This window comes from Vicugna pacos, chromosome 34 (genome assembly GCF_048564905.1).
Source record: "Vicugna pacos chromosome 34, VicPac4, whole genome shotgun sequence".
In the NCBI taxonomy this organism is placed as follows: Eukaryota; Metazoa; Chordata; class Mammalia; order Artiodactyla; family Camelidae; genus Vicugna; species Vicugna pacos.
In genome coordinates, this window is record NC_133020.1 from 3,040,409 (window position 1) to 3,067,520 (window position 27,112).

General features: G+C 37.9%; 1 protein-coding gene and 1 long non-coding RNA gene across 3 annotated transcripts in view; both read left to right on the top strand.

The window, feature by feature from the left end:
* The window catches only part of IPO8 (importin 8), a 59,759-nt gene extending 37,589 nt beyond the window's left edge, over nucleotides 1-22,170 (top strand). For both annotated transcript variants that reach the window (XM_072954544.1, XM_072954545.1), the window contains exons 20-25: nucleotides 2,289-2,384; nucleotides 9,635-9,855; nucleotides 11,846-12,051; nucleotides 17,177-17,380; nucleotides 18,975-19,091; nucleotides 20,178-22,170. In XM_072954544.1, the coding sequence (XP_072810645.1) occupies nucleotides 2,289-2,384; nucleotides 9,635-9,855; nucleotides 11,846-12,051; nucleotides 17,177-17,380; nucleotides 18,975-19,091; nucleotides 20,178-20,275 (942 nt within the window). In that variant the 3' untranslated portion in view covers nucleotides 20,276-22,170. The remainder of the gene's footprint in view (nucleotides 1-2,288; nucleotides 2,385-9,634; nucleotides 9,856-11,845; nucleotides 12,052-17,176; nucleotides 17,381-18,974; nucleotides 19,092-20,177) is intronic.
* A 2,705-nt stretch (nucleotides 22,171-24,875) lies between these two features.
* LOC140691290 (uncharacterized) lies at nucleotides 24,876-26,405 on the top strand. The gene is made up of 2 exons (XR_012066887.1): nucleotides 24,876-25,077; nucleotides 26,128-26,405. It is a non-coding gene; the product is annotated as an uncharacterized lncRNA (long non-coding RNA).
* The last annotated feature ends 707 nt before the right edge of the window (nucleotides 26,406-27,112 follow it).

The following is a 27,112-nucleotide window of genomic DNA, read 5'->3' on the forward strand; positions in this document are numbered from 1 at the left end:
TATTTTCAAGTGGAGTTTGAAATTATAATTTGAAAATTTCGTATGGTTTGTTGTACTTAAGAATGTTTGCCACTTTTATAGCTGTGTCCTTTATAATGCTTAGGGTAAATAATTTTCTTCTTTCAACAGTGCATACCTGCTACTTAATTACAAGTGCTATGGAAACACCACAGTTTGTCAATTTATTGCCATTTATTGTTAATTCATTGATTTTTCTTTTAATTGAATATGTATGTTGGAAGCCACTAGATATAGGAAATTTGAACATAAACAAGAGCAAAAATCAGAAAAGTTGGAAAAACAGCATCGTTTAGCTCAGTACAGAATAATTTGTAAGCCACAGAATGGTTACTGTTATATTTATGCACAAGCATGATTGTCTGCTATGTAATCTTTCTCACAGGTTAGATTTGGCCCTCTTGGTTATATCTTAGAATCATTGATGACTAATATTTTCCCCCTCTTTTAGGTGAATTATGTATTATTCATAATAAATATAAGTCTGTTGCATGGAGCTGGCAGATTCTAGAAAGCTCAAATAGCCAGAAATCTAAGTTTCGCTTTGGAGCTGGGAGTACAGTGGCTAGTGTACACCTGTCTCCCTCATGAGCAGAGACGTGCACCAGAATCTGTTAAGAGTGCTGAACCTGATACTCAGATTATATGATTAGATTTCAGTTCAGTTATAGAGAGCCTGGGAGATTGGGGGAAGTCACTAAGTTTCCCCACATATAAACTACAGGAGGAGAATCGTGATTTTTGAAGACTTATTTAGCTCAGTAATAACCCAGCGTGTTAAGTCATGGTCACATGGCTGCCTTCAGTTTTTTCCTAAGTTACAGGGACAGCTGCTGGTGAGGGAAAGGGGAGGAGAAAGCAGCAAGCAGGAAGCGTTGTGCAGAGTCCTGTAGTAACTCACAGCTGCTCTGTGGTACCGCACGCAGAGTAAAAGTGACATTCACAGTGACGTCCTTCTACCTATCAAGTAGCTCAAGTATATTTCTTATTTCTGTTTTTGTTTAATTGAAGTATAGTCAGTTACAGTGTGTCAGTTTCTGGTGTACAGCACAATGTCCCAGTCATGCACAGATGTACATATATTCGATTTCATATTATTTTTCATTAAAGGTTATTACAAGATACTGAATATAGTTCCCTGTGCCCTACAGAAGAAATTTCTTTTTTATCTCCTGATTTTAATAATAGCTAACACTTACCAAACTCTTACTGTATATCAGGTATTTCCTAAGCACTTTGTACACATTAACTTTTCCAGTCTTTTTAACATTATAAGGAAGGTATCGCCTGGGGGAGACAGGTATTTTGCATTGTGCCTAATGTTAAGTAAACTGACCCAAGTCATATAGCTATTATGTGTTGGAGCCAGATTTGAACCCAAGTAGTCTGGCTCCAGAGCCCATTTTTAAAACTACTGAAATATACTTAGTTTCTGTTTCAACCAAACCAGCAAAGAAGCCAAGTAAATTCAATTTTGGGAAGAGAGGCTGGCTTTTTCTTTCTGTGTCATTTAATCCCATGATGAGTCTATTGTTACATTCCTTTTACAGATGGAGACAGTAAGTTACAGGGGTTAAGTAGCTTTGCTAAAATCACAGCTCATAAGTGGCAGAGCTGGGATTCAAACCAAGGCATTCTGGGTCCAGAGCCTAGTCACGCTTAGAATCTAGAGCTAGAAACATTGCCCTGGAGGTAGAATTTTAAGTTTATGTAAATCGCGTTGATTCTTGGCTTTTCTCACTACCTACTTACGTTTCAGCTCACTGATCCATCCCTCCTCCAGTTTCTACAGTTTTATAGCTGTCACTCCTTTTCTCTGTCTTTGTGAATGTATGCCTCCAGAAATATCTTTACCTTCATTTTAATGGCCTTTTGGGGAGGAACAAAATTGAATGAAAATGTTCAGTCTGTCATCTTTATCTGGAATATCTTTTCAATTCAGTTTTCTTAAATTGTATTTGCTTAGAAAACAATTCATCTAAGTTTTCAGATATATTAAGGAATATAGTATTCTTCATAGTATTCTCTTTCTTTTATCTATAGTTATGTCTCTTTCATTCCTCGTATTTTAGAGCAGGAATGTAGATTAGGTAAAGAAGATAGATGGACTTTATTTTGAACTTTCTTCTTTGGGTTGGCAAGGTGAACTTACAATGCAAGCAAAGCTATGATTGTAATGGCTGATTTTTTAAGGGATATTTATGTCACATGGACTTGATTAAATTCTTTGCATTGCTATTCACTGCTGAGTGAAACTGTAATTACTGTAGGTACTATGTGGAGATGCAGGAGAAGATGCAGAATGCCATGCCGCCAAACTTCTTGAAGTAATCATTCTTCAGTGCAAAGGAAGGGGAATTGATCAGGTAATTTATGTATGGAAAACATCCCACGTGATGTTTACATTTAAAATTTACATGCCGGATTGACACTTTATTTATATTATGATGGAAAATTATAAAGAGAGTCTCTTGTTTGTGCTTACTGGTACAAATTCAATGACAAAAATGCCCATGCAATTTGGAAATTATATCTTGCATTCTAGATATACAGAAAAATGTATATCAAGCTATCAGGCAAATCATGAAGGAGATAAATGTGCAAATTCTACTCAGTTGAATTCCCAAAGACTTGCATTTTCCCTTTGTTTTTGTGTATGCTATTGAAATATTCCCAGATACCTTTTTAAACCAGAAATGAAGGTATTGTGCAAAAAGAAAAGAAAGTGTTTTCTCTACTGATATAGAAGGTATTATATATTTTTAACAAGATTAACTCAATTTTTGATACAATTGTGGTATGATACTCAATTTCGGAGAAAAAAGTGTTGAAGTGTTCAAGTATAACCGTGGAGTTGTCTTTTTTTTGTTGTTCTGCAATATTTGCTCTATGTAATTTTAAATAACAGCTTTACTGGAATATAATTTATATACCATGCAGTTCACCTATTTAAAGTGTATACTTCAGTGGTTTTTAATATAGTCACAGAATTGTGCAACCGTTATCACAATCAGTTTTAGGACATTTCAGCAATACCCCCAAAAAACTCTGTACTCATAGGAGTCATTCCTCGTTTCCCCTTAACACAACCCCAGCCCTAGGCAACCATCGCTCTACTTTCTTTCCTTATAGATTTACCTATTTTAGACATTTCATATAATGGAATCATATGTAGTTCTTGGCGAATGACTTGTCTACTTAACATAATGTTTTAAAGGTTCATCCATGTTGTAGCATGTATCAGTACTTTATTTTTTCCATTGGTAAAAATTGGTATCCATCACATGGGTATATCACGTTTATTTTAACCATTCATCAGATGTTGGACATTTCTACTATTTCCACATTTTGGCTATTATGAACAAATGAACATTTGTATGCAAGTTTTTGTACAAATATGTTTTCTTTTCTCTTGATGTCTATCTAGAAGTGGTAATTCTGTGTTTAACCATTTGAGGAACTGCCAAACTTTTCCAAAGCAGCTGCATCATTTCACATTCCTACTGGCAGTGAATGAGGGTTCCAGTTTCTCCATATCCTCACCGACACTTGTTTTGTCTTTTTGTTATAGTCATCCTAACAGGTGTGAAGTGGTCTCTCATGGTTTTGGTTTACATTTTCCTGATGGCTAATGATGTTGAGCATCTTTTCATGTGGCCGTTTGTGTATATATATTTTGAGAAATGTTTATCTGTTTATTGAGATCCTTTGCCCATTCTTAATTGGGTTGTTAGTCTATTTATTATTGATTTATAGGCATTGTGCTGAATCTGTAAATCACTTTAGGAAATATTGTCACTTTGAGAGTATTTAGTCTTTCAGTCCCTGAACATGAGATGTCTTTCCTTTTATTTAGGTCATCTTTAATTTTTTTCAAAAATGTTTTTTAGTTTTCAGAGTCTAAGTTCTGCAGTTCTTTTTGTTAAAATGTTCCTAAGTATTTTATTCTTCTTAATGCTATTGTAAGTGGCATTGTTTCCTTTATTTTATTTTGAAGTTGTTTATTGCTTGTGTTTAGAAATACACTTTTTTGGGGTATATTTATCTTGTTTTCTGCAACCTTGCTGAACGTGTTTACTAGTTTTAATAGCATTTCAGAGGATTTCTTAGGATTTTCTGTATACAAGTTCATCTCATCTGCAAGTAGAGTTTCACCTTTCCAATCGGGGGGCTTTTTATTTTATTTTTCTTGCCTAATTGCCTTGGCTAGAGCCTTCAGTGCAATGTTGAGTAGATGTGATGAGAGAAGACGTCTTGGCAGGGGGAAAGCATTCTTTTCACCATTAAGTCTGATGTTAGCTGTGGAGTTTTCATAGATGTCTTTTGTCAGGTTGAGTGTATTCCTGTCTATTCCTGGTTTTTTAACTGTTTTGGTCTTGAAGGTGTTGTGCATTGTTACATGCTTTTTCTGCATCTATTGAGGTGATCAACTGTCTTTGATCCTTTATTCTATGGATATGGTGTATTGCATTAATTGATTTTTCAGATGTTAAACCAACCTTTCATTCCTGGTGTAAATCCTCCTTGGTCATGGAATATGACCCTCCTTTTTATGTATTTCCAGATTCAGTTAGGTGGTATTTTTTAAAAGTATTTTTGTGTCTATATTTATAAGAGATACCGATCTATAATTTTTTTTTCTTGTGATATCTTTGTCTGGCTTTGGAATCAGTTATGGTGACCTCATGGAATGAGGTGGGAAGTGCTCCATCCTCTTCTGTTTTTTGGAAGAGTTTGTGAAAATTGGTGTTTTTTAAATGTTAGAACTTAGCAGTGAAGCCATCTTTGCCTGAGCTTTTCTTGGCAGGTAATTTTTAAATTACCAATTCAGTCTCTTTGTTATAAGTCTACTTGTTTTTCTGTTTCTTTTCAAGTCAGTTTAGTAGTTTGCATCTTTCTAGGAATTTGTCCATTTCATCTAAGTTAACTAATTGTTGGCATGCAGTTCGTAATATTTCCTTATATTTCTTTTTGTTTCTGTAGGTTGATAATAATGACACTGTTTTGTTCCTGATATTAGTAATTAGCATCTTTTCTTTCTCTCTCTCCCTTTTTCTCTTTTGTCTTTTGGGATAAAGATTTGTCAATTCTGTTGATCTTTTTAAAGAACCAAGTTATGATTTTGTTCTCTGTATTTCTGTTTGCTATTTCATTCATTTTTGTTCTAGTCTTCAAAATTTATTCCCTTAAATTGCTTTGAACTTAGCTTGCTCTTCTTTTTCCAGTGTCTTAAGGTGGAAGAATAGGTTATTTGATTTGAGACCTTTCTTCTTTTTTAATATAGATACCAATAGCTATAAATTTCCCTCTAAGCACTTCTTTAGCTATATTCGTAAGTTTTGATATGTGTTCACATTCATCTCAAAATATATTCTTATTTCCCTTGTGGTTTATTCTGGACCCATTGGTTACTTAGGAGTAACCTTGTTTTATTTCCATGTGTTTGTGAATTTCCTAAAATTCTCTGTTAATGATTTCTAACTTTACTCCATTGTGAATAGAGAACATACTTTGTGTGATTTCATTCCTTTTAAGTTTATTGAGGCTTGTTTTGTGGCCCCACGTATAGTGTGTCCTGGAGATTGTTCCATGTGCACTTGAGAATAATATATATTCTGGGCCAGGTGTTCTGTAGAGGTTTGTTAGATCTAGTTGGTCCATAATGTTGATTAAATCTTTTATTTTTTTTTTTGCTGATCTTCTACCTAATTGTTCTATTATTGAAAGTGAAGTATTGAAGTCTCTGTTATTGAATTGTTTAGTTCTCTTATTTTTGTCAGTTTCTGTTTCATGTATTTTGGGTTTGTGTTAGGTGCACATATGTTAATAACGGTTTTATTTTCCTGGTAAATTGACTCTTTTATTGATAAAAATGTCTCTCTTTATCTCTAGTAACAGTTTTTGTTTGTTTTGAGGTAGTTTTGTTCTAATATTAGTGTATCCATTTCAACTTTCTTATGGTTGCTCTTTCATGAAATATCTTTTTCCATCCTTTTACTTTCAGTCTGTTTGTATCTTTGAATTGAACCATTCACATTTACTGTTATTACTGTTAACGTAGATTCAATCTGTTATTTTAATTTTCTTTGTGTCTTTCATGGTTCCCCCGCCATTCTTTCTTTACTGCTTTCTTTTGGATTAAGTAAATATTTTCTATCTTTCTTCTTCTTCTCCTCCTCCTCCTCCCTCCCCTTCCCCCTCCCCCCTCCCCTTCTCCTTTTTTAAAAAATTTAGTTATAGTCAGTTTACAATGTTGTGTCAGTGTCCACTGTAGAGCACAATTTTTCAGTCACACATGAAAATACATATATTCATTTTCACATTCTTTTTTCACCATGAGCTACCACAAGATCTTGTATATATTTCCCTGTGCTATACAGTATAAACTTGTTTATCTATGCTATGTATAACTGTCAGTATCTACAAATTTCAAACTCCCAGTCTCTCCCTTCCCACCCCCCTCCCCGCTGGCAACGACAAGTTTGTATTCTATGTCTATGAGTCTGTTTCTGTTTTAAGGATTAAGTAAATATTTTATAATGAAATTCCTTTAATGCCTTTTTTCTTCCACTATTTTAAACGTTTTTCTTAGTGGTTGCTGTAGCGCTTACTATATAAATGTTACCTTATCAGAGTTTTCCTCAGATTTAGATTGACTTAATTTTAGTGACATACAGATACATTACTCCTACTCTATTCCTTTTCCCCACTTTTTGTACTATTATTGTTATATATGTTACATCTATATGTTGTTACAAACCCAACAATACACTGTTTATAATTATTGCTATTTGTAATTTTATTTTAAAGAAGCTAAGAAAAGAAAGACAAAAAAAAAAAGAAAGAAAGACAATCAAGTGTATATTTATAGAGTTTGTTGTATTAGCCTTCTTATTTGCCATTTCTCAGTTCTCTTTATTTGTTGCTATGGACTGCAGTTACCACCTGGTGTCATTTCCTCATTCCAGTAGAATCTTGCTTCTACCTCCTTTGTATTGTCAATGTTGAATATATTACATTTCTATATTTTGCAGTCTCAACAATACAATTATAACATGTTATTTTATGTGATTACTTAAAATTATTTACTTATTTTTTTGGGGGGAGGGAGGTAATTAGGTTTATTTATTTATTTATCTTTAGAGGAGGCACTGGGGATTGAACCCAGGAAGTTATGCATGCTAAGCATGAGCTCTACCACTTGAGCTATACCCTCCCCACCCTGTGATTGCTTTTCAAAACAATTAAGAAAGTTAAAGAAATACCATTTTTACTGTTTTTTATAATTACCTAGTTACTTTTACTGGAGTGTGTGTGTGTGCGCATCTCTATGAATTACCCTCTGGGTCACTTGTTTTCAGCCTGAAGAACTTTGTTTAGTATTTCTTGTAGGTCTGCTGGCAGTGAATTCTCTGTTTTTGTTTTCTGAGAATGTGTTTATTTCACTTTTATTTCTGAAAGACAGTTCTGCTGAATTGGTTGAACACTTCTTTGTCCAGTCATCTGTTGTTGGACATATAGGTTGCTTCCATGTCTAGCTGTTGTAAATAGTGCTGCTGTGAACACTGGAGTGCGTGGGTCTTTTCAAAGACTGTTTTCTCCAGATACATGCCCAGGAGTGGGACTGCTGTATCATATGGTAACTCTGATTTAGTTGTTTAAGGAACCTCCATACTGTCCTCCATAGTGGCTGCACCAATTTACATTCCCACCAACGGTGTAGGAGGGTTCCTTTTTCTCAGTACCCTCTCCAGCATTTATTATTTGTTGAATGATGGCCATTCTGACAGGTGTGAGGTGACATCTCATTGTAGTTTTGATTTGCATTTCTCTAATAGTGATGTTGAGCATCTTTTAATGCTCCTGTTGGTCATTTGTATATCTGGAGAAATGTTTATTGAAGTCTTCTGTCTATTTTTTGATTTTTTTTTTTTTGGTAATGAGCTGTACGAGCTGTTTATATATTTTGGAAGTTAATCCCTTGTTGGTCTTATAATTTGCAAATATTTTCTCATTCCATAGGTTGTCTTTTCATTTTGTTTGTGGTTTCCTTTGGTGTGCAAAAGCCTTTAAGTTTAATTATTTTTTTGCTTATTGTTGCTTTTATTCCCATTAATCTAGGAGATAGATTGAGAAAATATTGCTGCAATTTCTGTCTAAGTGTTCCGCCTGTGTTTTCCTCTAGGAGTTTTAGAGTATCTGGTCTTACATTTGGTCTTTAATCCATTTTGAATTTATTTTTGTATATGGTGTTAGAGAATGTTCTAATTTTGTTCTCATATGTGTAGCTATCCAGTTTTCCCAGCACCACTTATTGAATGTCTTTTTTCAATTGTGTGTTCTTACCTCCTTCGTTGTAGACTAGTTGACCATAAAGTGCACGGGGTTTTTTTAGGCATGGGTATATCCTGTTTCATTGATCTATGTGTCTGTTTTTGTGCCAGTACCATACTATTTTGATTATTGTAGCTTTGTGCCTGCAATCTGTATTTGTATGGCCTGGGAACTAAGAATGGTTTTCACATTTTTGAAGTTGTTTTTTTTTTTTCAAGAAGAATATGTAACAGGGACTCTATGTGACCTGCAAAGTTGAAAATGTCTATGAAAAGTTGACCAAACCTTGCTGTAAGCAATTGAACAGAGAACCTATTGAGCAGAGAAATGACATAATCAAAGAGAGGGATTTAGAGTGATACATCTGCTAGCAGTGTCTTTAAAGAGGCCTTCTGCATACACTGAGATGTAAAGATGAGCAAGAAGGTTTAAAGGTATTGGTTCTGCTTTAGGTTAGTAGCGTTCGGAGTGGAAAATAGAACAAGTTTCATAGTGGGAGTCATTGCAGACATTGTATAGAAAACCCCAGGAAAAAAACAAGATGTTAGATGAGGAGGGCAGGGAAAGGCCCACCAGCACAGGTTTTCCTTGCAAAATACGAAGATGGTCTCTTTCACAGATCCAGAAAGTGTAGGTACCAGTAGATGGGAATAGAGTGATATTACTTGAATGATGACATTCTAATGGTGTTAGTAGGTGTACATAAAAAAGACTATTCAATGGTCCAGTACGTCTGGGAAAAATTGGATAAGACAGAATTTATTTCATTATTGACTGACTTCTAAATGCCTTTATCTGGAAATGTATCTAAAGGAGTGTTAGTATTCTGTGTTTTCCAAATTAATTTAACGATGGAATCTTTATTAATAGATTTAATCAAATCGATTTAATTATTTATATCGATTTAATTAAATCTTTCCAATTTGATTTATCAAAGACAAATGTCACCCTAGTCATTTTCACTTAAATATGGACATGACTGAGTCTGCGTTTGGATTATGCCATCATTTGAGTGTGAACTCTTGTAGGACAATCTTCAGCTAAATGTCATCTTCACTTAAAAGGGAAGGAGATGCTTTGGCACTCCTCTAGAACCTCTTTTTGGCCATTTAATCTCTCTGAGTTTTTAGGAGAATATAAATTTGTTTAATAACTCAAAAAGTGATTTAAACAAGCAAAACTCTTTATTGTCATGAAGAGTGTTTTATGTATTGATCACACTTTAGCAACATTTGGCTTCCTGTAAAAGTGACTTGGTTTCTCTTTTTCTTTTTCCCTCTAGTGCATTCCTCTCTTTGTGCAACTTGTTTTGGAGAGATTAACCCGAGGGGTCAAGACCAGTGAGCTTCGTACCATGTGTCTTCAAGTTGCGATCGCTGCCTTGTACTACAAGCCCGACTTGTTGCTACACACTTTAGAACGAATTCAGTTGCCTCACAACCCTGGACCTGTAACTGTACAATTTATAAATCAGTGGATGAATGATACAGATTGTTTTCTTGGGTATGTGTCTTTTGGATTTTACACTGCATTTCTCTTTCTGGAAAGTTGACTTTTTAACATGTACACATAAAAGCATGCAGGAAGATAATTTTCATATCTTCGGAATTGTTTTCAGTGTTATTGTTAACATAATATTAAATTTTTAGAGAATTAAGAATGTGTTCCAGCACTAGAATCTAGTGGAAAGAACGCAGGCTCTGAAAACTCGGTATAGCCCTTCCCCACTTGGTTTTGACTTACGTGTACTGTTACATCTCTAGGCAACAAGAATTAAGTGCCCATCTGGGTTCCATGGCTATTAGGTGTTTGAGGGTAACAACATTCTAAATGGAGCTGTGTTTATAAGGAAAGTCCCAGTCTGGTAAAGATTGTGCTGTCCCAGGACATTGAACTCTTTGTGGATCTCACGGGATCCTGTTCTCAGATGTGAGGTTGAAGGGACTGTAGGTTGTAGCCCAGGTCCTGCCCCGGAGAAGAATTTGGCTTCACGTGAAGCACTCTCCTAGCTTTCCACCGTAGGAAAAGTGAGGTCCCCAGTAGTAGTTATATGCCCACCTCAAGTGGCCCAACACATATAAGTCACCTTGTTGTACTAGAATTTGAGCTAGATTGCTGACTAATTTGTTTAAAACATTAGAAATAACTAGTGTCCTTTTTAAGTTTTGTAAGATATCATTTAGAAAATTTTACTGAGGGGAAAAGAATTCCAGCAGGAGTAGCTGGGGTGCTGCTGAGTGGTGGGGAGATGATGGAGGCCTGAATTAGGAAGGTAGATAAGGAATGGGGGGAACATAGTTACCAACTGCTGTGTGTCTTCTAATTTTTCTAGGAGACTGGAGTTTGTCACTGATTCAGATTCCTTATTAAAGCTTTAAAAAGAAGAACATACTTTAAGAACCAACTGTGCTTAAAGTTACGTCTGACAGAGATTTAGGGAGTAGAGATTTAGTCATTCACAGTTACACAGTTGGTATGCTGATCGCTATTAGCACCTGTAAGCAATTTTCCAAAAATAGAAAGTCTGTGTCAGCTACTGCATAGATCGGGCATGGCTGGGCTGTGCTCCCTGAGAATCTTTAGAGCCCCACTCGATAATCATCTTTCCCTCTGTGAACCTCTTGACACCCGGTGTGCACTGCTAGTTAGGGGCTACATGGATGAGAAAGTCCTCGGGTCAAGTGTGGTTCCTGCTGCAGTATACCGCTTTGGCATTAGTAATTTGAATCAGTCAAGCAATGGAAATGATGAAGGATAACAGAAGCTAGTAATATATTCATCTTTGAGTCTGTTGTATGTTACTCTCAGTTTTAATCATTGCCGATGAATTTTTTGTTCATGCTCGCAATCTTAAGGGTGTTAATACAGTAATCTTTTCATTCTTAATATTTTTAGTTTTAAACAATTTAGAAGAAACAGATAGTAGAAAAATGTGTGTGATATGTATTGGTCAAATTTTTTTTTTCCTTCAGAATTAGATTTTTCTTATCCTGTTTTAGAGCAGAGAGTATTTAATAGCTTTACTTACAGCTGTCAAGTTCAGCTTATTAGATGCTGAGGTTTTGAAAGAGCTGTTGGCATATGGGGTTAGTGTACAGTTATATGTGCCAAGAAGCCTCAGAGACCAGTCCAGTGAAGACACAGTCTAAGGAACTCCTCATTTTCTCCATTGGATAGGAATTTTATGTTGTCAGATATTCCTGCTTTAGTAAAACTTGTAATGCTCAGGTCCAGATATAGCATTTATATTAACCATAACCTGATTAATCAAGATTCACCATATTAATTGTAGACTCCCATTGGTCTTTGATGACAACTGGTTTACAAAACTTGATTTACATAGGATTTTGTATAGTACAAAATGGGGGATACCCCTGTATGATTTCAGTGAATGAACCTCAGAGTACCCTTTGGACATTCCTTTTCGTAAGGTCTGCAGAATTTGTCCTCATTTTTCACGTGCACATTTTTTTTCTTCCTTTATAATTTGTAGGCATCATGACCGGAAGATGTGTATAATAGGACTGAGTATCCTTTTGGAATTGCAGAATCGACCTCCTGCAGTGGATGCTGTGGTGGGACAGATTGTACCCTCAATTCTTTTCCTTTTCCTTGGCCTAAAGCAGGTCTGTGCTACCAGACAACTGGTAAACCGGGAAGACCGCTCAAAAGCAGAGAAAACTGATATGGAGGAAAACGGTAAAGTGTTGTAATTATGATGAATGCTAGAACTGATTTTGATTTGAGCATGCGTTCTCCTTGAATTTCAGTCTATTTTGATCATTAAACAGATTTACCTTCTTGGCCTGTTACATGGCTAACAGGTATTTTAGGTTTGATTGGCTTAATTATAATAGTCCTCCCTTACCACAGTTTTGGTTTCACAATTTTGGTTACCTGTAGTCAACCAAGGTCTGAAAATATTAAATAGAAAATTCTAGAAGTAAACAATTCATAACTTTGTTTATTGAAGTATAGTTGATTTACAATAGTATGTTAGTTTCAGGTGTACAACACAGTGATTCAGTATTTGTATTGATTATATACTCCATTGAACATTATTATAACATGTCAGCTATATTCTCTGTGCTGTACAATATACCCTTTTAATTTATTTATTTTATACTTAGTAGTTTGTACTTTTTAATTCCTACCCTATCTTGGCCCCCCCCACTTCCCTTTCCCAACTAGTAACCACTAGTTTGTTCTCTATATCTGTATGTTTCTGTTTTGTTATATTCATTTGTTGCTTTTATTTTTTGGATTCCACATATAAGTGTGACATACAGTAATTGTCTTTCTCTGTCTGACTTATTTCGTTAAGATAATATCCACCAGGTTTATCTATGTTGTTGCAAATGGCAAGATTTCATTCTTTTCTAAGGCTGAGTAGTATTCCATTGTATATATTACCTCATCTTCCTTATTTGTTCATTTGTTAATGAACACTTGAGTTGCTTTCTTATCTTGGCTATTGTAAACAATGCTGCTGGGAACATTGGGGTGCATGTATCTCTTTGAATTAGTGTTTTCATTTTCTTTGAATATGTACCCAGGAATGGAATTGCTGGATCATATTTTTAGTTTTTTGAGGAACCTCCGTGCTGTTTTCCACAGTGGCTGCATCAATTTACATTTCTGGCAGCAGTGCACTAGTGTTCCCTTTTTTCCACATCCTCACCAGCATTCATTGTTTGTTCATAGCCATTCATACAGAGAGGGGCGAGATGATATCTCACTGTGGTTTTGATTTGTATTTTTCTGATGACTAGCGATGTTGAACATCTTTTCATGTGCCTGTTGGCCATCTTGTTTATATACTTTGGAAATTAACCCCTTATCAGTTATATCATTTGCCAATATTTTCTCTTATTTAGTAGGTTGTCTTTTAGTAGGTTGTTGCTGGCTTCCTTTGCTGTGCAAAAGCTTTTCAGTGTAGTTAGGCCCTATTTGTTTATTTTTGCTTTTGTTTCTTTTCCCTCAGGCAATAGGCCCCCCAAAATATTGCTACAATTTATGTCGAAGAGTTTTCTGCTTATCTTTTCTTCTAGGAATTCTATGGTTTCCGGTCTTACATTTTGGTCTTTAATGCATTTTGAGTTTATTTTTGTATGTGGTGTGAGAAAATGTTCTCATCTCATTTGTTTGCATGTAGCTGTCCAGTTTTCTCAGCACAACTTATTGAAGAGATTATCCCCCTCCCCCACTGTATATTCTTGCCTCTTTTGTCATCAGTGAGTTGACCATAAATACATGGGTTTATTTCTGAGTTCTCTGTTCTGTTCCATTGATCTGTGTGGTTTTTTGTTTTTTGGGTTTTTTTTTTGGTGCCAGTACTGTACTGTTTAGATTATTGTAGCTTTGCAGCATACTCTGAAGTCAAGGAGTGTGATGCCTCCAGCTTTGTTCTTTTTTCTCAAGATTGCTTTGGCAATTCAGGTTCTTTTTCAGTTCCATATAAATTTTAGGATGGTTTATTCTAGTTCTGTGAAAAATGTCATAGGTATTTTGATAAAGTTTGCCTTAAATCTATACATTGCTTTGGGTAGTATGGATATTTTAACAATATTAATTCTTCTAATCCTTAAACATGGGATATCGTTCCATTACTTTGTATCATCTTCAGTTTCCTTCATCAGTGTTTTACAGTTTTCAGAGTATAAGTCATTCACCTCCTTGGTTAAGTCTATTCCTAGGTATTTTATTCTTTTTGATGGAATTTTAAGTGGGATTGTTTTCTTGCTTTCTCTTTCTGCAACTTTTCTGAATTCATTTGTTAGTTCTAATAGCTTTTTGATGGAGACTTCAGGGTTTTCTGTTTATAGTATCATGTCATCTGCAAATGGTGACAGTTTTACCTCTTCTCTTTCGATATGGTTGCCTTTAATTTCTTTTTCTTATCTGATTGCTGTGACTAGGACTTCCAGAATTATGTTGAATAGAAGTGGTAAGAATGGGCATCCTTGTCTTGTTTCTCAATTTAGAGGAGAAGCTTTTGGCTTTCACCGTTGCATATGATATTAGCTGTGGGTTTGTCATAAATGGGCCTTTATTATGTTGAGATATGTTCCCTCTATACTCACTTTGATGAGAGTTTTTATCATGATGTATGTAAAATTTTCTCGAATGCCTTTTCTGTATCTGTTGAGATGATCATGTGATTTTTATCCCTCTTTTTTTTTCAATGTGGTGTATCACATTGAATAATTTGTAGATATTGAACCATCTCTGCATCCCTAGAATAAATGCCACTGGATTGTGGTGTGCAGTCATTTTTGTATATTGTTGAATTTGATTTGCTTATATTTTGTTGAGGTTTTTGCATCTGTATTCATCAGAAATATTGGCGTGTAGTTTTCTTTTTTTAATAGTGTCTTCGTCTGCTTTTGGTGGCCTTGTAGAATGAATTTGGGAGTGTTCCCTCCTCTTCAGTTTTTTTGGGATCGTTTGAGAAGGACAGGTATTATTTCTTATTTATACATTTGACAGAGGTCCTATGTTATATCATTCAGTCCTGGACTTCTGTTTCCTGGGAGTTTTTTGATTATGAATTCAGTTTCACTACTTGGGATCTGTCTGTTCAGATTGTTTCTTTCTTCCTGGTTCAGTTTTGGAAAATTGTATGTTTCTAGAAATGTTTCCATTCCTTCTAGGTTGTCCAGTTTATTGGCATATCCCTGTTCATAGTATCCTCTCATGCTTTTGTGTGTGTGTGTTTCTGTGATATCAGTTGTAATTTCTCCTCTTTCACTTTTTGTTTTATTTGAGTCTTCTCTTTTTTTCTTAATGAGCCTGGCTAAAGGCTTATCAATTTTGTTTATTTTTTAAAAAACTAGCTCTTGGTTTTATTGATTTTTTTTTTTTGGTCCACTTGATTTATTTCCTCTCTGAACTTTATTACTTCCTTTCCTATGCTGACTTGGGGCTTTGCTTTTCTTGTCTAATTTCTTTAGATTGTAGGTTGGATTGTTTGAGATTTTTTTCTTGCTTCTTGAGGAAGGCCTGTATCACTGTGAACTTCTTTCTTGGAACTGCTTTGGCTGTGTCCCATAGATTTTGGAAAGTAGTGTTTTTACTTTTATTTGTCTTGAGGTATTCTCTGATTTACTCTTTGATTTCTTCATTGAACCACTGGTTTTTTAATGGCTTGTTCTGTAGTCTCCATGTGTTTATGTTTTTCCCATTTTTCTACCTTTGATTTCTAGTTTCTTACTGTTGTGGTCAGATAAAGTGCTTAATATAATTTCTGTCCACTTAAATTTGTTGAAGCTTGTTTTCTGACCTAGAATTTGTTCTATTTTAGAGACTGTTACATGTGCACTTGAAAAGAATGTGTATTTTGCTGTTTGGGGATGGAATGTCTTGTAGATATCTACTAAGTCCAGCTGGTCATTTAAAACTACTCTTTCCTTACTGATTTTCTATCTGGATAATCTGTCCATTGGTGTAAGTGGGCTGTTAAAGTTCCCTGCTATTACTGTGTTATTGTCAGCTTCTCCCTTTATGTCTGTTAATATTCGTTTTGTATAGTTAGGTGCATATATGTTAACAAATGTTATATATCCTCTTCTTGTATTGAAACCTTTATCATTATATAATGCCCTTTGTCTTTTGGTATAGCCTTTGTTTTAAAGTCTATGTTATCTGATATAAATATTGCTACCCCTGCTTTCTTGTCAATTCTATGGTATGAAATATCCTTTCCCATCCTCTTACTTTCATTCTGTGTGTGTGCTTAGTTCTGAAGTGAGTCTCATGTAATTGTGTGTTTTGCTAAGTATTTGCCAACAATCACAGGGTTTTTTTTTGTTTTTGTTTTTGTTTTTCAGTATGTTGTATTCTAAATCTTTGGTTTGCTCTCTTTTGACTTCTATTATGACTTGAGGGAAAATTTTCTAGTTGTAATCCCCAGACTTTCTTGTTGACTTTCCTACTGAAGTATAAGTAGGATGATTAACCAGCAAAGGTATCTCTTGCTGTCTTTTTAATTATATCTTTATACCTTTACATACTTATACAAAATTTTTTTCTCGTATGTGGTCAAAACTATGGTTTCTTGCTTTATCCTAAAAGTACCTTGCAGTTTAATCCAAGTGCTTCAGTATGGTGTGTTTTATAGAACTAGTTTTTAGATTAATATTGCCTGGTTTGAGTTTACTCAAGGTTTTTCCTCTCAGGTTGATTTTGTTCTGCATTTATTGTCTTCTGGTTGTTTACAATACTGGATTAACTGCTTGGAAGAGACAAGCCCTGAAAATAGAAACAGAATCCATGGTGATAAACAATTCAGCCTTTGTTTTCAACCCACATACAGCTAATTATTCTTCCTTTATATTTCTATAATTTTCTGTTTCTGTTACCAGAAATGACCTCGTCATTTGAGTACTTCTGAGCGGTTCATAATCATCTTAGTTAATTGTTAAGACACCCAAATTTTCAATAGGAAGTCATTGTTATTTAAAACGCATACACTGACTACACTATCATTTTATGTCTTTTTTGACAAAAAAGTTATCTTGGGAATTCATTGCCAAATAGTGTTTTACATTAATGAATATGATGCAGCTGTAGTGAAACAGTAGTATATTCAGCTGGACCACATATTTAGGGATACTTAGAAATTGTTTTCAGTGAAGAGGATAAAGTCATTTTCAATTTAGTAAACTACAGTAAAGAGAAGATTTATTTTTATAATTTTACATAAAATGATTTGGTAGTTTTTCCATTTCCAGAATGACGTTTTATATTGTTTTGTTTTCTTTATGGAATTTATCTTTTATCCTCATGTGGTTTGATTCCTTTTAAATAAATAATGGATTCACAGAGGAGATTTCAAGTGATGAAGAGGAGACGAATGTAACTGCTCAAGCAATGCAGTCAAATAATGGAAGAGGTGAAGATGAGGAGGAAGATGATGATGACTGGGATGAAGAGGTGTTGGAAGAAACTGCCCTTGAGGGATTCAGCACTCCACTGGACCTTGACAACAGTGTGGATGAATATCAGTTTTTTACACAAGCTCTCCTAAGTATGTTGGTACTTGCTGAATCTTTTAGATTTTTTTCCCAAACTCTTTCTTCATTTCCTCCTATTAGAAGTTATTTGGGGGGGGGGGGTGGAGAAGAAGTTGTTTTGGGGTCTGCCCCAAATTGGTTTAGATTCCTTTTAAAATTTTTATTTATTTTTATTATAGAAATCCCCAAACACATAATGAAATATCCATCACCCAATCCCAGCAACCTTTGTTATTACAAAGTGACAGGGTGAGACTGCAGGTTATACTCACAAAAGTGTGATTTCAGGCAAGAGTATCTGCATATATTGTTCATCTCCTAGCTATAAAGAGACAAGGATTTTTTTTTTTACAGAAAAGAATGAAGTATCTCACATATGTTGCTTAAAAATTGTGGCCATAAACTTATTAGCAATTCACAGTCCCCATATGAAGGAACAGAGTCCGTAAGAGAGTAAATTTTTTAGTACAGCAACAATTTACCAACTTTGTACAGCAGAGGACAGTATAAATACAGTTAAAGCACTCATAAAAGGTTGCAAGAAAATATTTTTCACATACATATCAGAGGCTTAAGATCCACAGATTACAATAGCCTTCTACAAATGAATAAGACCAATAGTCCAGTATAAAAATGTGAATATACAAATGAAAACTCACAGAATTAAAAAATAAACCAATGAAGGTATTTAGAAAATTATTACAAAGAAATTATAACTTAAAAAAATTCCAATATATATATAGATCATTTGTTTTATAGTGACATTGTATTTCTATGGTATTCCTATAATTTACCTTATTTCCACTGATGGACACATATTTCCAGTTTTGGGGGGTTTCTTTTTGCTATTAAAATGAACATCCTTGTGTAAAAATATTGTTACTAAAAAGGCAATGGTAGTGTAATATATTGGCATTATTTTGTATTTTGGGAATTTAGGGATAATAGGGCCCTGGAGAGGGAGGATGACATCTCATGGAAAGCATTTAGGTGAAATAGTTCAAGAAAGCAGCAGAGAATTGGATGCGGAGAAGGCGTGATCAAAGGTGTTAGGGATTTGGAGCGGTTGACTAGGAGGCTGATAGAACTAGTGATGGAAACAGGGAGGGCTGGGAGGTAAAGTACTAAATTTGGCTTTAGTTGTGCTGAGTTTGAGGTGAACTATCCAATGGAAAAGTGGCAGGCTCAGGGAACAGTTTTTCCTACAGGTACAAATTTGAGTTTTTGGTGCAGAAGTGGTGCCGAAGTTGCAGGTAGCATGAGAATTCCTGGGGAAAATGGTAACAAGCGAATAAGGTGTTTTCCAAGATCTGGATTTTAGGGAGCATTCATAGTTAGTAAAACGTTAGGGAGAAGAGGAGATGACGAAGGAGCCAGAGAACTAGGCAGAGACTCGGGGTGTCCCAGCCTGCCTTTGTAGCCCCGCGTGGGTTCACTACTGAAGTGGGTGCGCAGGAGTAGTCTTTTGTTGGAATAAGTTTCATTACCTGCCGTCGGTGATCATGTCATTGCAATTTGATTCTGCCACTAGTTATTCTCTGAAATAATAATTGTCACTGGACTCCCTAATCTTTCCTTCTCTCTCTCCACACCCCCAAAACACAATAGCTGTGCAGAATCGAGATGCTGCCTGGTACCAACTGCTGATGGCGCCGCTCAGTGAGGATCAGAGGAGGGCGCTGCAGGAGGTGTACACCCTGGCCGAGCACCGGAGGACGGTGGCAGGTCAGCCAGCATGATTTCCAGACCGGACTGCGTGTGTCACAATGCCAGTGGGCAGCTTTTATTTTAAGATCCTGGTATCTAAATACTTAGAGGCCACCCTTTGAAGATAATAAGGAATTATTATTGTATGATCTTGTTTTTGGATGGTCTTTTTAGTCACTCATGATATCTTAGCTCAGCAAAACACTATTAATTAATATGTGTCTTTTAGTGGTGTTCTTAATCCCATCCTTATCCTATATTGGAGCCAAAGGTAAAGACGTAAATCTTGCTGAGGGAGAGTTAATCAGCTCGATCACCCAACCTAATCATCTAAAACACAGATGGAGCAAAGATGAGTTCTTAAAAGGAGCTTGTATTCCTGGAAATGAAATACTCTCCGTTTCTGTTAATTGGGCTTTAGGTATTGGTGATTCTTGTATTTTTGAGCTGGAGAAATTATTTTATGCAAAGGTTATTATGGTCTCCCCTTGAAAATTAATGGAAAAGATTTTGTGATGACAAAAATATTTTAGTGGGAAACATCATGGAACAGGAATCTAGAGTTTAGAACCCAGGTTCTTCTGCATAGGCTTAGACTTTTCAGTCCTGCCCGGATTCCATGTCCGCCCTCCTGATGTGAGAAGTCAGTGCCCCCTTTCAGCAGTGGTCACTATAGCTTTGAGCCTTGTTTTCATTTTTCTCACTTTTAGCAAACAGTTTTTCCAAGATAGAAAATATAACTACAGTCATCCCTAGGTTTGTGCCGGGGGAGATTGGTTCACGAACTCCCCTCGGATATGAAAATCCAAGAATGCTCAAGTCCCTTGTTAAAATGGTGTAGTGCCTTCGGCCCTCCGCATCCTTCCTGCATCCGCGGATATCCGCATCCGTGGATTCCCGCGTCCACGGGGACATGAGGTCCACGGTGCTTACTGATGTGGGTTTGTAAAAGGCCGATGTTCAATTGGGCAGAATAATTAATACCACGAATCACATTCCTTCACAGTGCTAACTCGAAAGAATCTGACTCGTTGGAGGTTATTTCCAACTCGGTCACCTTAAATACTTTTCTCTTTTCCCCCCCTTTCTCGTGGCCAATGCTAGAGGCAAAGAAGAAGATTGAACAACAGGGCGGCTTTACCTTTGAAAACAAAGGAGTCCTCTCGGCATTTAACTTTGGGACTATGCCCACTGACAACTGAAAGACGGACCATCAGCGGACCACATGCCATCGCTACATTGTACTTCAGCCCCGAGGGGAGGCTCCAGGGGAGGCAGCGAGGGGCTGCTTTTTGCCCCGCCTACCGCTGCCTGGCATCCGGCAGCACCTTCGGCCACCCCTGCTTCCCCTTGGACCTTTCTCACCCTGAAATACGTATTTTAAGCAGCTACTGTAAGGTATGAAATTAAAAACAAAATCATTGGACTGAAAAGGACAGACCGTATGTTCCAAAGGATGAACGACCACGGTGGTTTTAGAGGATTGGGTGGACTCGCACGTCTCAGGTTTTGCCATGCAGAATCAATGGATTTATGCGGATAACAGTGCCTTCTGTTGTACATGAATTATCTGAAAAAAAATTTTTTTGGAGTGCATTGCAATTTTTTTTAAAGCATAAAGCATATTTCTAGATATAATGTAAACCTTGGCTGTATGTTGACCTCTGCATTTTACTGTGTGAATTTACTGTTAGGCAGTTAGCTATGAGTCAGTCTGGTTTCAGAATCATCACTGCTCCCCTTCCCCCCCCCTGCTGCTGGGGGCTTTCTTCAGGGGTTGTACGGTATGCACTGGCTATAGTTTTCCATGAGATGTTTTTTCCTAACGATGTGGCTTTCCTAAGAAGTGTCTTACTCTCTCTTTTCCATCATGTCTCTCAATCCTGAAAAGGGGTGGTATTTCTTTGGGAATCAACTTATATATGAGTATCAATTTCATTCATAACCTGCTAAGGTCAGGGCTCAATTTCTCGCAGCAAGTGGCAGGGACTCTAGTCACTGAAACTAACAGTAGGTCTGAGTATATTCTGAATCATGTACTTAATTATGCAATGAATTGATAATTACACTAAAGCACATTGAACTTTGAAGAGAAAGGGGCTACGTAAGCTCGCTGTCTTTCTGGATGGGGGCTTGCATTTTCAATAACTTAGCATTCCAGCTGTGTTGGACCTGGGTCCAAAACATTTTCTAACAACTTTTTTTTTAAATCTAGGAAGAAGACCCAAATGAATCTAACTTCTTGCTTTCTCACACATCTGAATGTTCTCCTTTCTGATTTGTTCTAGTTTTTATTACAGCTCAGTTTGACCTCATATTTCTCAAGGGTTGGGGATATTGGTCAGCTGCACTCTTATGTAATATTGATGCAATGCGGCCAATGGGAAATACTGCCGATGGAGGTTACAGCTGTTTTTCTGAACTGATTCTACACCAGAACATGGGTCCGAGTGTTTTCATTCAGTCAAGTGAAAGTGTATTTTCAGGACTTAATATATTACTGGATGTGATATAGTTGTCCATGTTCGTGAAGTGTTTGCAGCTTATATATTCCATCAGTGACTGGAGGAATTCTCTCCAGGTGCTTTCTATATTACCATCCCTTGTTAATATGAACTCTTTTTAGAATTTTAGGTTATTTAAGTAGTTTTTACAGAATAGCCCAAGAAGCCATGAGTTTCAGAGTTAAATGGTCCCCCGCTTTCCTCTGTCCCTCTCTTCCCAAGGCATTGATGCTGAATGTACCAGCTGGTGGTTAGAAGAGAAAGATGGCATTGGGGGAAATTTTAGACATTTTAAGCTTTGGAGCTCTTCTTATTCTCATGTCTCAAATGGTTCGATTTTAACATGAGTAATATGCCTTCACACTGGATTGTAAAAGGCATGTGATTTTATTTTTGTGCTGTATTGTCCTCTACAGTATTAAAGGGAAAGAAGCATTCATGTGTATCATCCTATCTTGTTTTCGAAGCCAGGGTGGTTGTGTAATTTTGTTACCAGCAGTGCTAACCTGAATGTGATCTGATTACCTTGGAAATGCAGGAACTCACATGAATGTACTGTAAAATAAAATGCGGGCTGACTCCCAGGATCCTGAGCTCCTCTGTGCGAAATGCTTTCTGAAGTCGAGGTGCTTCGGGCAGGTGGTAAAACCCTCCCTGTGTGTTTTCCTGCCTCCTGGGGACCTGGAGCCTGGTGGCTGCGGGTCTGGGAGGGTAGCAGGGGCTCATCAGGAGTTGCTACGGGCGGGGAGTGGTTGGTGGCTGGAGCCTGTCCCGTAAACCAGGGTGTCCAAGTGAGAGCTGCTGGCGCTCCAAAAAAGCAAAGGTCATCCAGCCACATCAGGACCCTGAAGGAAAGGAAAAGATGCCAGAAATGGAGCCACTTTTTGATGGGCTGCTGTCAAATTAGGAGCAGGCAAGCCTGAGTGCAGTGGTAAATGTTGGCTTTGTGTGTGTGTGTGTGAATCTTTTTTTTTCTTTTTTACTGTTGTTATTATTTGGGGGGGGGTAATTAGGTTTATTCATTTATTTATATTTAGAGGAGGTACTGGGGATTGAACCCAGGAGCTCGTGCATGCTAAGCATGCACTCTACCACTTGAGCTACACCCTCCTCCCAAATGCTGGCTTTCTGATTCTCAGATAGTTACCTAGCATGACAGTAAGCTCCTTCTTCCCACCTCTAATTTATGTGAAGACCGCACTGAACCAGCAATGCGTTAATCAGTGGAAAGAAAACAAATCACGTCATTTATTTAAATAGTGAATTACAGTCCAGTTTTCTATTCATCAGGGGAGACTGAAAACTAATAAATTCACGGAGGAAATCAAGGAGAAGTTGGCCATGTGATCAGAAACCACCAGTGCTTGTGTGTGTGTATGTGTGTGTACATGGGTGCACATACATGTTTCACGTGTAAAAAAAAATCAGATAAGCCTTAAATGGTAATCCTGCCTGTCCCTGTTTCACCCTCTCTGTTGAGATTTGTGTACAAGTGCTGACTCTGAGAGGGCTGGAAACTTCGCAGGCAGTCTGCTAGTAAGGCCACAAAATCAATGGGCAAAGGGTTGGAATATGTTTTTAGGAAGAAGCACAAACACGGGCACAACCTGTAGCCGGGAGAGAGGCGTGCATGCAACAGAAGGTGAGTGGCTGGACAGCAGGAGAGTCCGGGAGAGGGAGGAGAGGGATGTGTTGTGACAAAGAGGGCGTGGGAAGCTCTGCCATCAAGGGAGGATGTGAGCGAATTCACCTGCTCCCTGCAGGGCATGTGAGGGGAAGTTCACCCAACTTGGAGATCACCCAACTTGAAAAATATTTCACAAGTACACAGATGCCTTTCGAGAGCTAGGACTTGGAGGCCTCCCAAAGGTTTGGAATATGCCTCGGGCTAAGAGCCACTCAGCCAGGAGTGAACTTCTGGAGGTCTCTCCGGCTACACCTTGACCTTCATCCCCGACCTCTACTCTTGTGCCCACCTCTCTGCCCTCACATAGACACACAATAGGCAGCATGTTTTTTTTTTTTTCCAAAATGCAGGTCTTGATTATATCAGTAACCTGAGAGATAGAGATCTCTCTGTGGCATTTAGGATATAGATAAAATGATGAATGTGGCCCCAAATCCCCGAGTGACTTGCCCTCCCGCGACTCTCGCATCCGCTCCTCTGCCTTCTGCCTCCCGGTCACTGGCTGCTTCTCCCTCCAGCATCTTTGATGCTGTTTTCTCTTCTTCCCCTCTGTCCTTTACCTGATAAAGTCCTCTTCATATTCACTCTGGAACATAAATATTATTTCCTTCCTGCTCTAACAACCCTTTAGTCAACTTTGAACCGTGTATCCCACTTGAAATCAAATAATGTGCAGTATAGGCTGCTTGAGCCAAATCTCTGTCCTACTTACCACCGAAACCCTAGTGCCTGGCCCAGCGTTTTGCTTCTGGTGAGTTTATCTCTGGTAGACAACGTGTTCCAAGTCCCTCCACCCCCAAAGAAGACTCTTCGGTAATAGCTGATTGGAGAATTCAGCGGGACTTAAGTACCCCACCTAAAATTGAATTATTTACTGCTTAGTTTCACACATTTAAAAAAGGTCAATAATTTGATTCACCCCTTTAATCTAATAATATTTAAATATTTGATCAGTATTTGGTGGAGTTGGGGAGAAAATGATTTTTTTTTACCAATAAAAGTCCTGTACTACTGTTTTCAAAATAAGAAACGTGTATGCATTTGTTATGTAGTTTTCCAAACCAGATAATGCAATAGTGGTCTTTCCCAATAGCCAAAACTACAGATTCCATTTCCCAATTTTTCGTTCCCTGCAGCTGCGGATGGTCAGACAAGCCTCAGTTAGGTGGTGCCAGGTTTGGGGGCATTTTCACACAAAACAGAGCGTTCGACCATCAGTAGATACCAGCGAGAAGCGTTTGCATCTTCGTGAGGGTTTTGTCTACTTTGGCGGTGCGAAGAAGACCAAATTTCATTTCACTCATTAAGTGAGTTGTATTTGGAAACCTGCGTTGCCTGGCACCATGTTTCCCATGTGTCCCAGTGTGGTGTCAGCACTGCTTGCGGCAGGTGCTCCCAGCCACTGCCCACTGGCCAACCCCTCCATGACCTCACCTTTCAGCCCCGGTTTGAAGAACATGGTGCAGCCTCAACCGGCTTGCAGCGGCCAGCTGGGGCCCTTCTTCTTCCTGCTCTTTCATGTCCTACCACCTAACGTTCGTCTTCACCAGCGGTGTCTTTGGTTGACTGCTCCACTGCAGGTGGTGGTAAGCAGCACAGGGCACGCCCACCACCCCAGCCCAGAGAGCTCTAAGTCCTAGTCCCCAGAACTCGTGCGTATGTGACATCACACGGCAACGGGGCATTGCAATCTCAGCTGGAATTCAGTTTGGTCATCAGCTGGCCTTTAAGAGGGAGTGTATCCTGGGTTATCCGGGTGTGCCTGAAGTAATCACAAGTTCCTTAAAAACAGAAGAGGGAGGCTGATGTGCAGGTGCGAGTGATGAGACCTGAGAAGGCCTGAACCCATTGTCACTGGCTTTGAAATTGGAAGGAAGGGGACATGTGGCAATGGATCAGTGGCCCCTAGAAGCTGGAAATGACAAGGAACTGGGTTCTTTTAGCGCCTCCAGAAGGAGGGCAGCCCCGCCAACACCTTGACTTTTGCCCAGATGAGACCTAACTGGGACTCATGACCTCTGCAACTGTAAGATAATAAATCTGTATGTTTTGAGCCATTCAGTTTGGGGTGATTTGTTATAGCAGCAACAGAAAACAAATCTACAAGCCCTGGTTGGGGGCAGGCGCAGGAAAAGTCTCAAGGTTGAAGAATGTAGTCTTGATCAATACTGTGGGCTGGACATTTTAATTTCTAAATGAAGATCATATTTTGTGGTATAAAGTGATCACAGAGCCTTTTATTACCTAAGTGTGACCAGAAGGTCATTGGACCTGTGGGACATTGTCATTTAAAAACAGGGAAAAACTTTTTTCCAGTGGATAAAACTTAAAGGTCTAGTGGAAGGTAAAAAGAAATACCCATTTTGATTATATGCCACAGGCTGTGTTGTTTAACGTACCTCTTAGTATAATATTGAAGCTCATGTAAAATGCATTTTAAATTTAATATATTCATTCAGCAAATGTCTCCTGGTTCCTGACATTTTCTGAGCCTCCTTTGTGAGCATCCCTTTCAGTGCTGTGAGAAAGATTTTGCATTAAATTCCTTTTCCACTTTTAACCAGCCCTGGTTCTTGTTGCTTGCAACTAGGAAGAGTAACTGATGGAGGAAACAAAAGAATCACTTTGGGTCTAGTTGTGTGACTCCAGATGGGTTATTCTTCTTTGCTCGTGGTGGCCAGCCTCCAAGATGGCGCCCGGTGAGCTTTGATGTCCCTTGGGTCGTTCCCTCTCAGATTGGTCCGTGGTTGGACGGTGAGATCAACAGCATATAGAAGTGATGGTAAGTCACTTCCAAGTCACTTTCGAGATTAGGTTATAAAAATCTGTGGCTTACAGCTTGGGTGTGTTTTCTCTCCCCCAGCCCCTCTCCACTTGCTTTGGTGGAAGCTATGTTGTGAGCAGCCCTACAGTGAGGCCCCCATGAGGAGGAACTGAAGCCTCCTGCCAGTACGCACGTGAGTGAATTAGGAAGTAGATACTTCAAACTTTCAAGTCTTTCAGAGCCTGCAGGCTTGGCTGCCAGCTTGACTCCAGCCTCATGAGGAGACCTGAAGTCCTAGTCACCCAACCACGCCACTCCTGGATTCCTGACCCTCATGGGCTATGAGATAGTAAACAATGGCTGTTTTTAGCTGCTAAGTTTGGTGACAATTTGTTATGCTGCTGTAGGTAACTAATACACACTTCACAAAAACTCTCCTACACTTTGCACTATGAGTAAAGATAATACACCCTGAATTGCTAGGAAAATACACCTTGAAATGCTAGCAAACCTGTCAGATGTTTCCCATAGGGAGAGAACGCTGGAGAGAGAATGCTAACATCCGGTGTGAGGCAGAACAGGTGATCTGCAAGAGTTCCCCCCATCCCAAGATCCTGCAATAGATTGAAACTGAATAGTGACTATGAGAGCCGAATTTCCATGAAATAGTCCGGATTTTCTACTTTCAGACTACGCTATACCTAAAAGCAGATAGGGCAAAATCTGCAGCTTAGATTCAGTTCACTTCTTGTTTACAGATGTTAGGCATTTGTTTTCAGGTGTTGTTTATTTTTATTTTTCGTCAGCTTTATTTTTTAATATGCAAACCTTTCTACGCATGAAAAGGCATGATCTAATTTATAGGCTATATTTTAATTGGCATAAAACACTATTTGCAACCATGGCTGAATTAATTTTTGACATATTCAGGCATTATCTTGAGTTACACTGACACCGTGGGTCAGCTCTGCTAACTCGTGCAATCAAAACAGTTCATCAGTTGATCAGTGTGATGGGCATGACGAGCTTGCATTGCCGTAAAGCTATTTCTCAGTCTGTTTCAAAAAGATTCGCAACCCTGGTC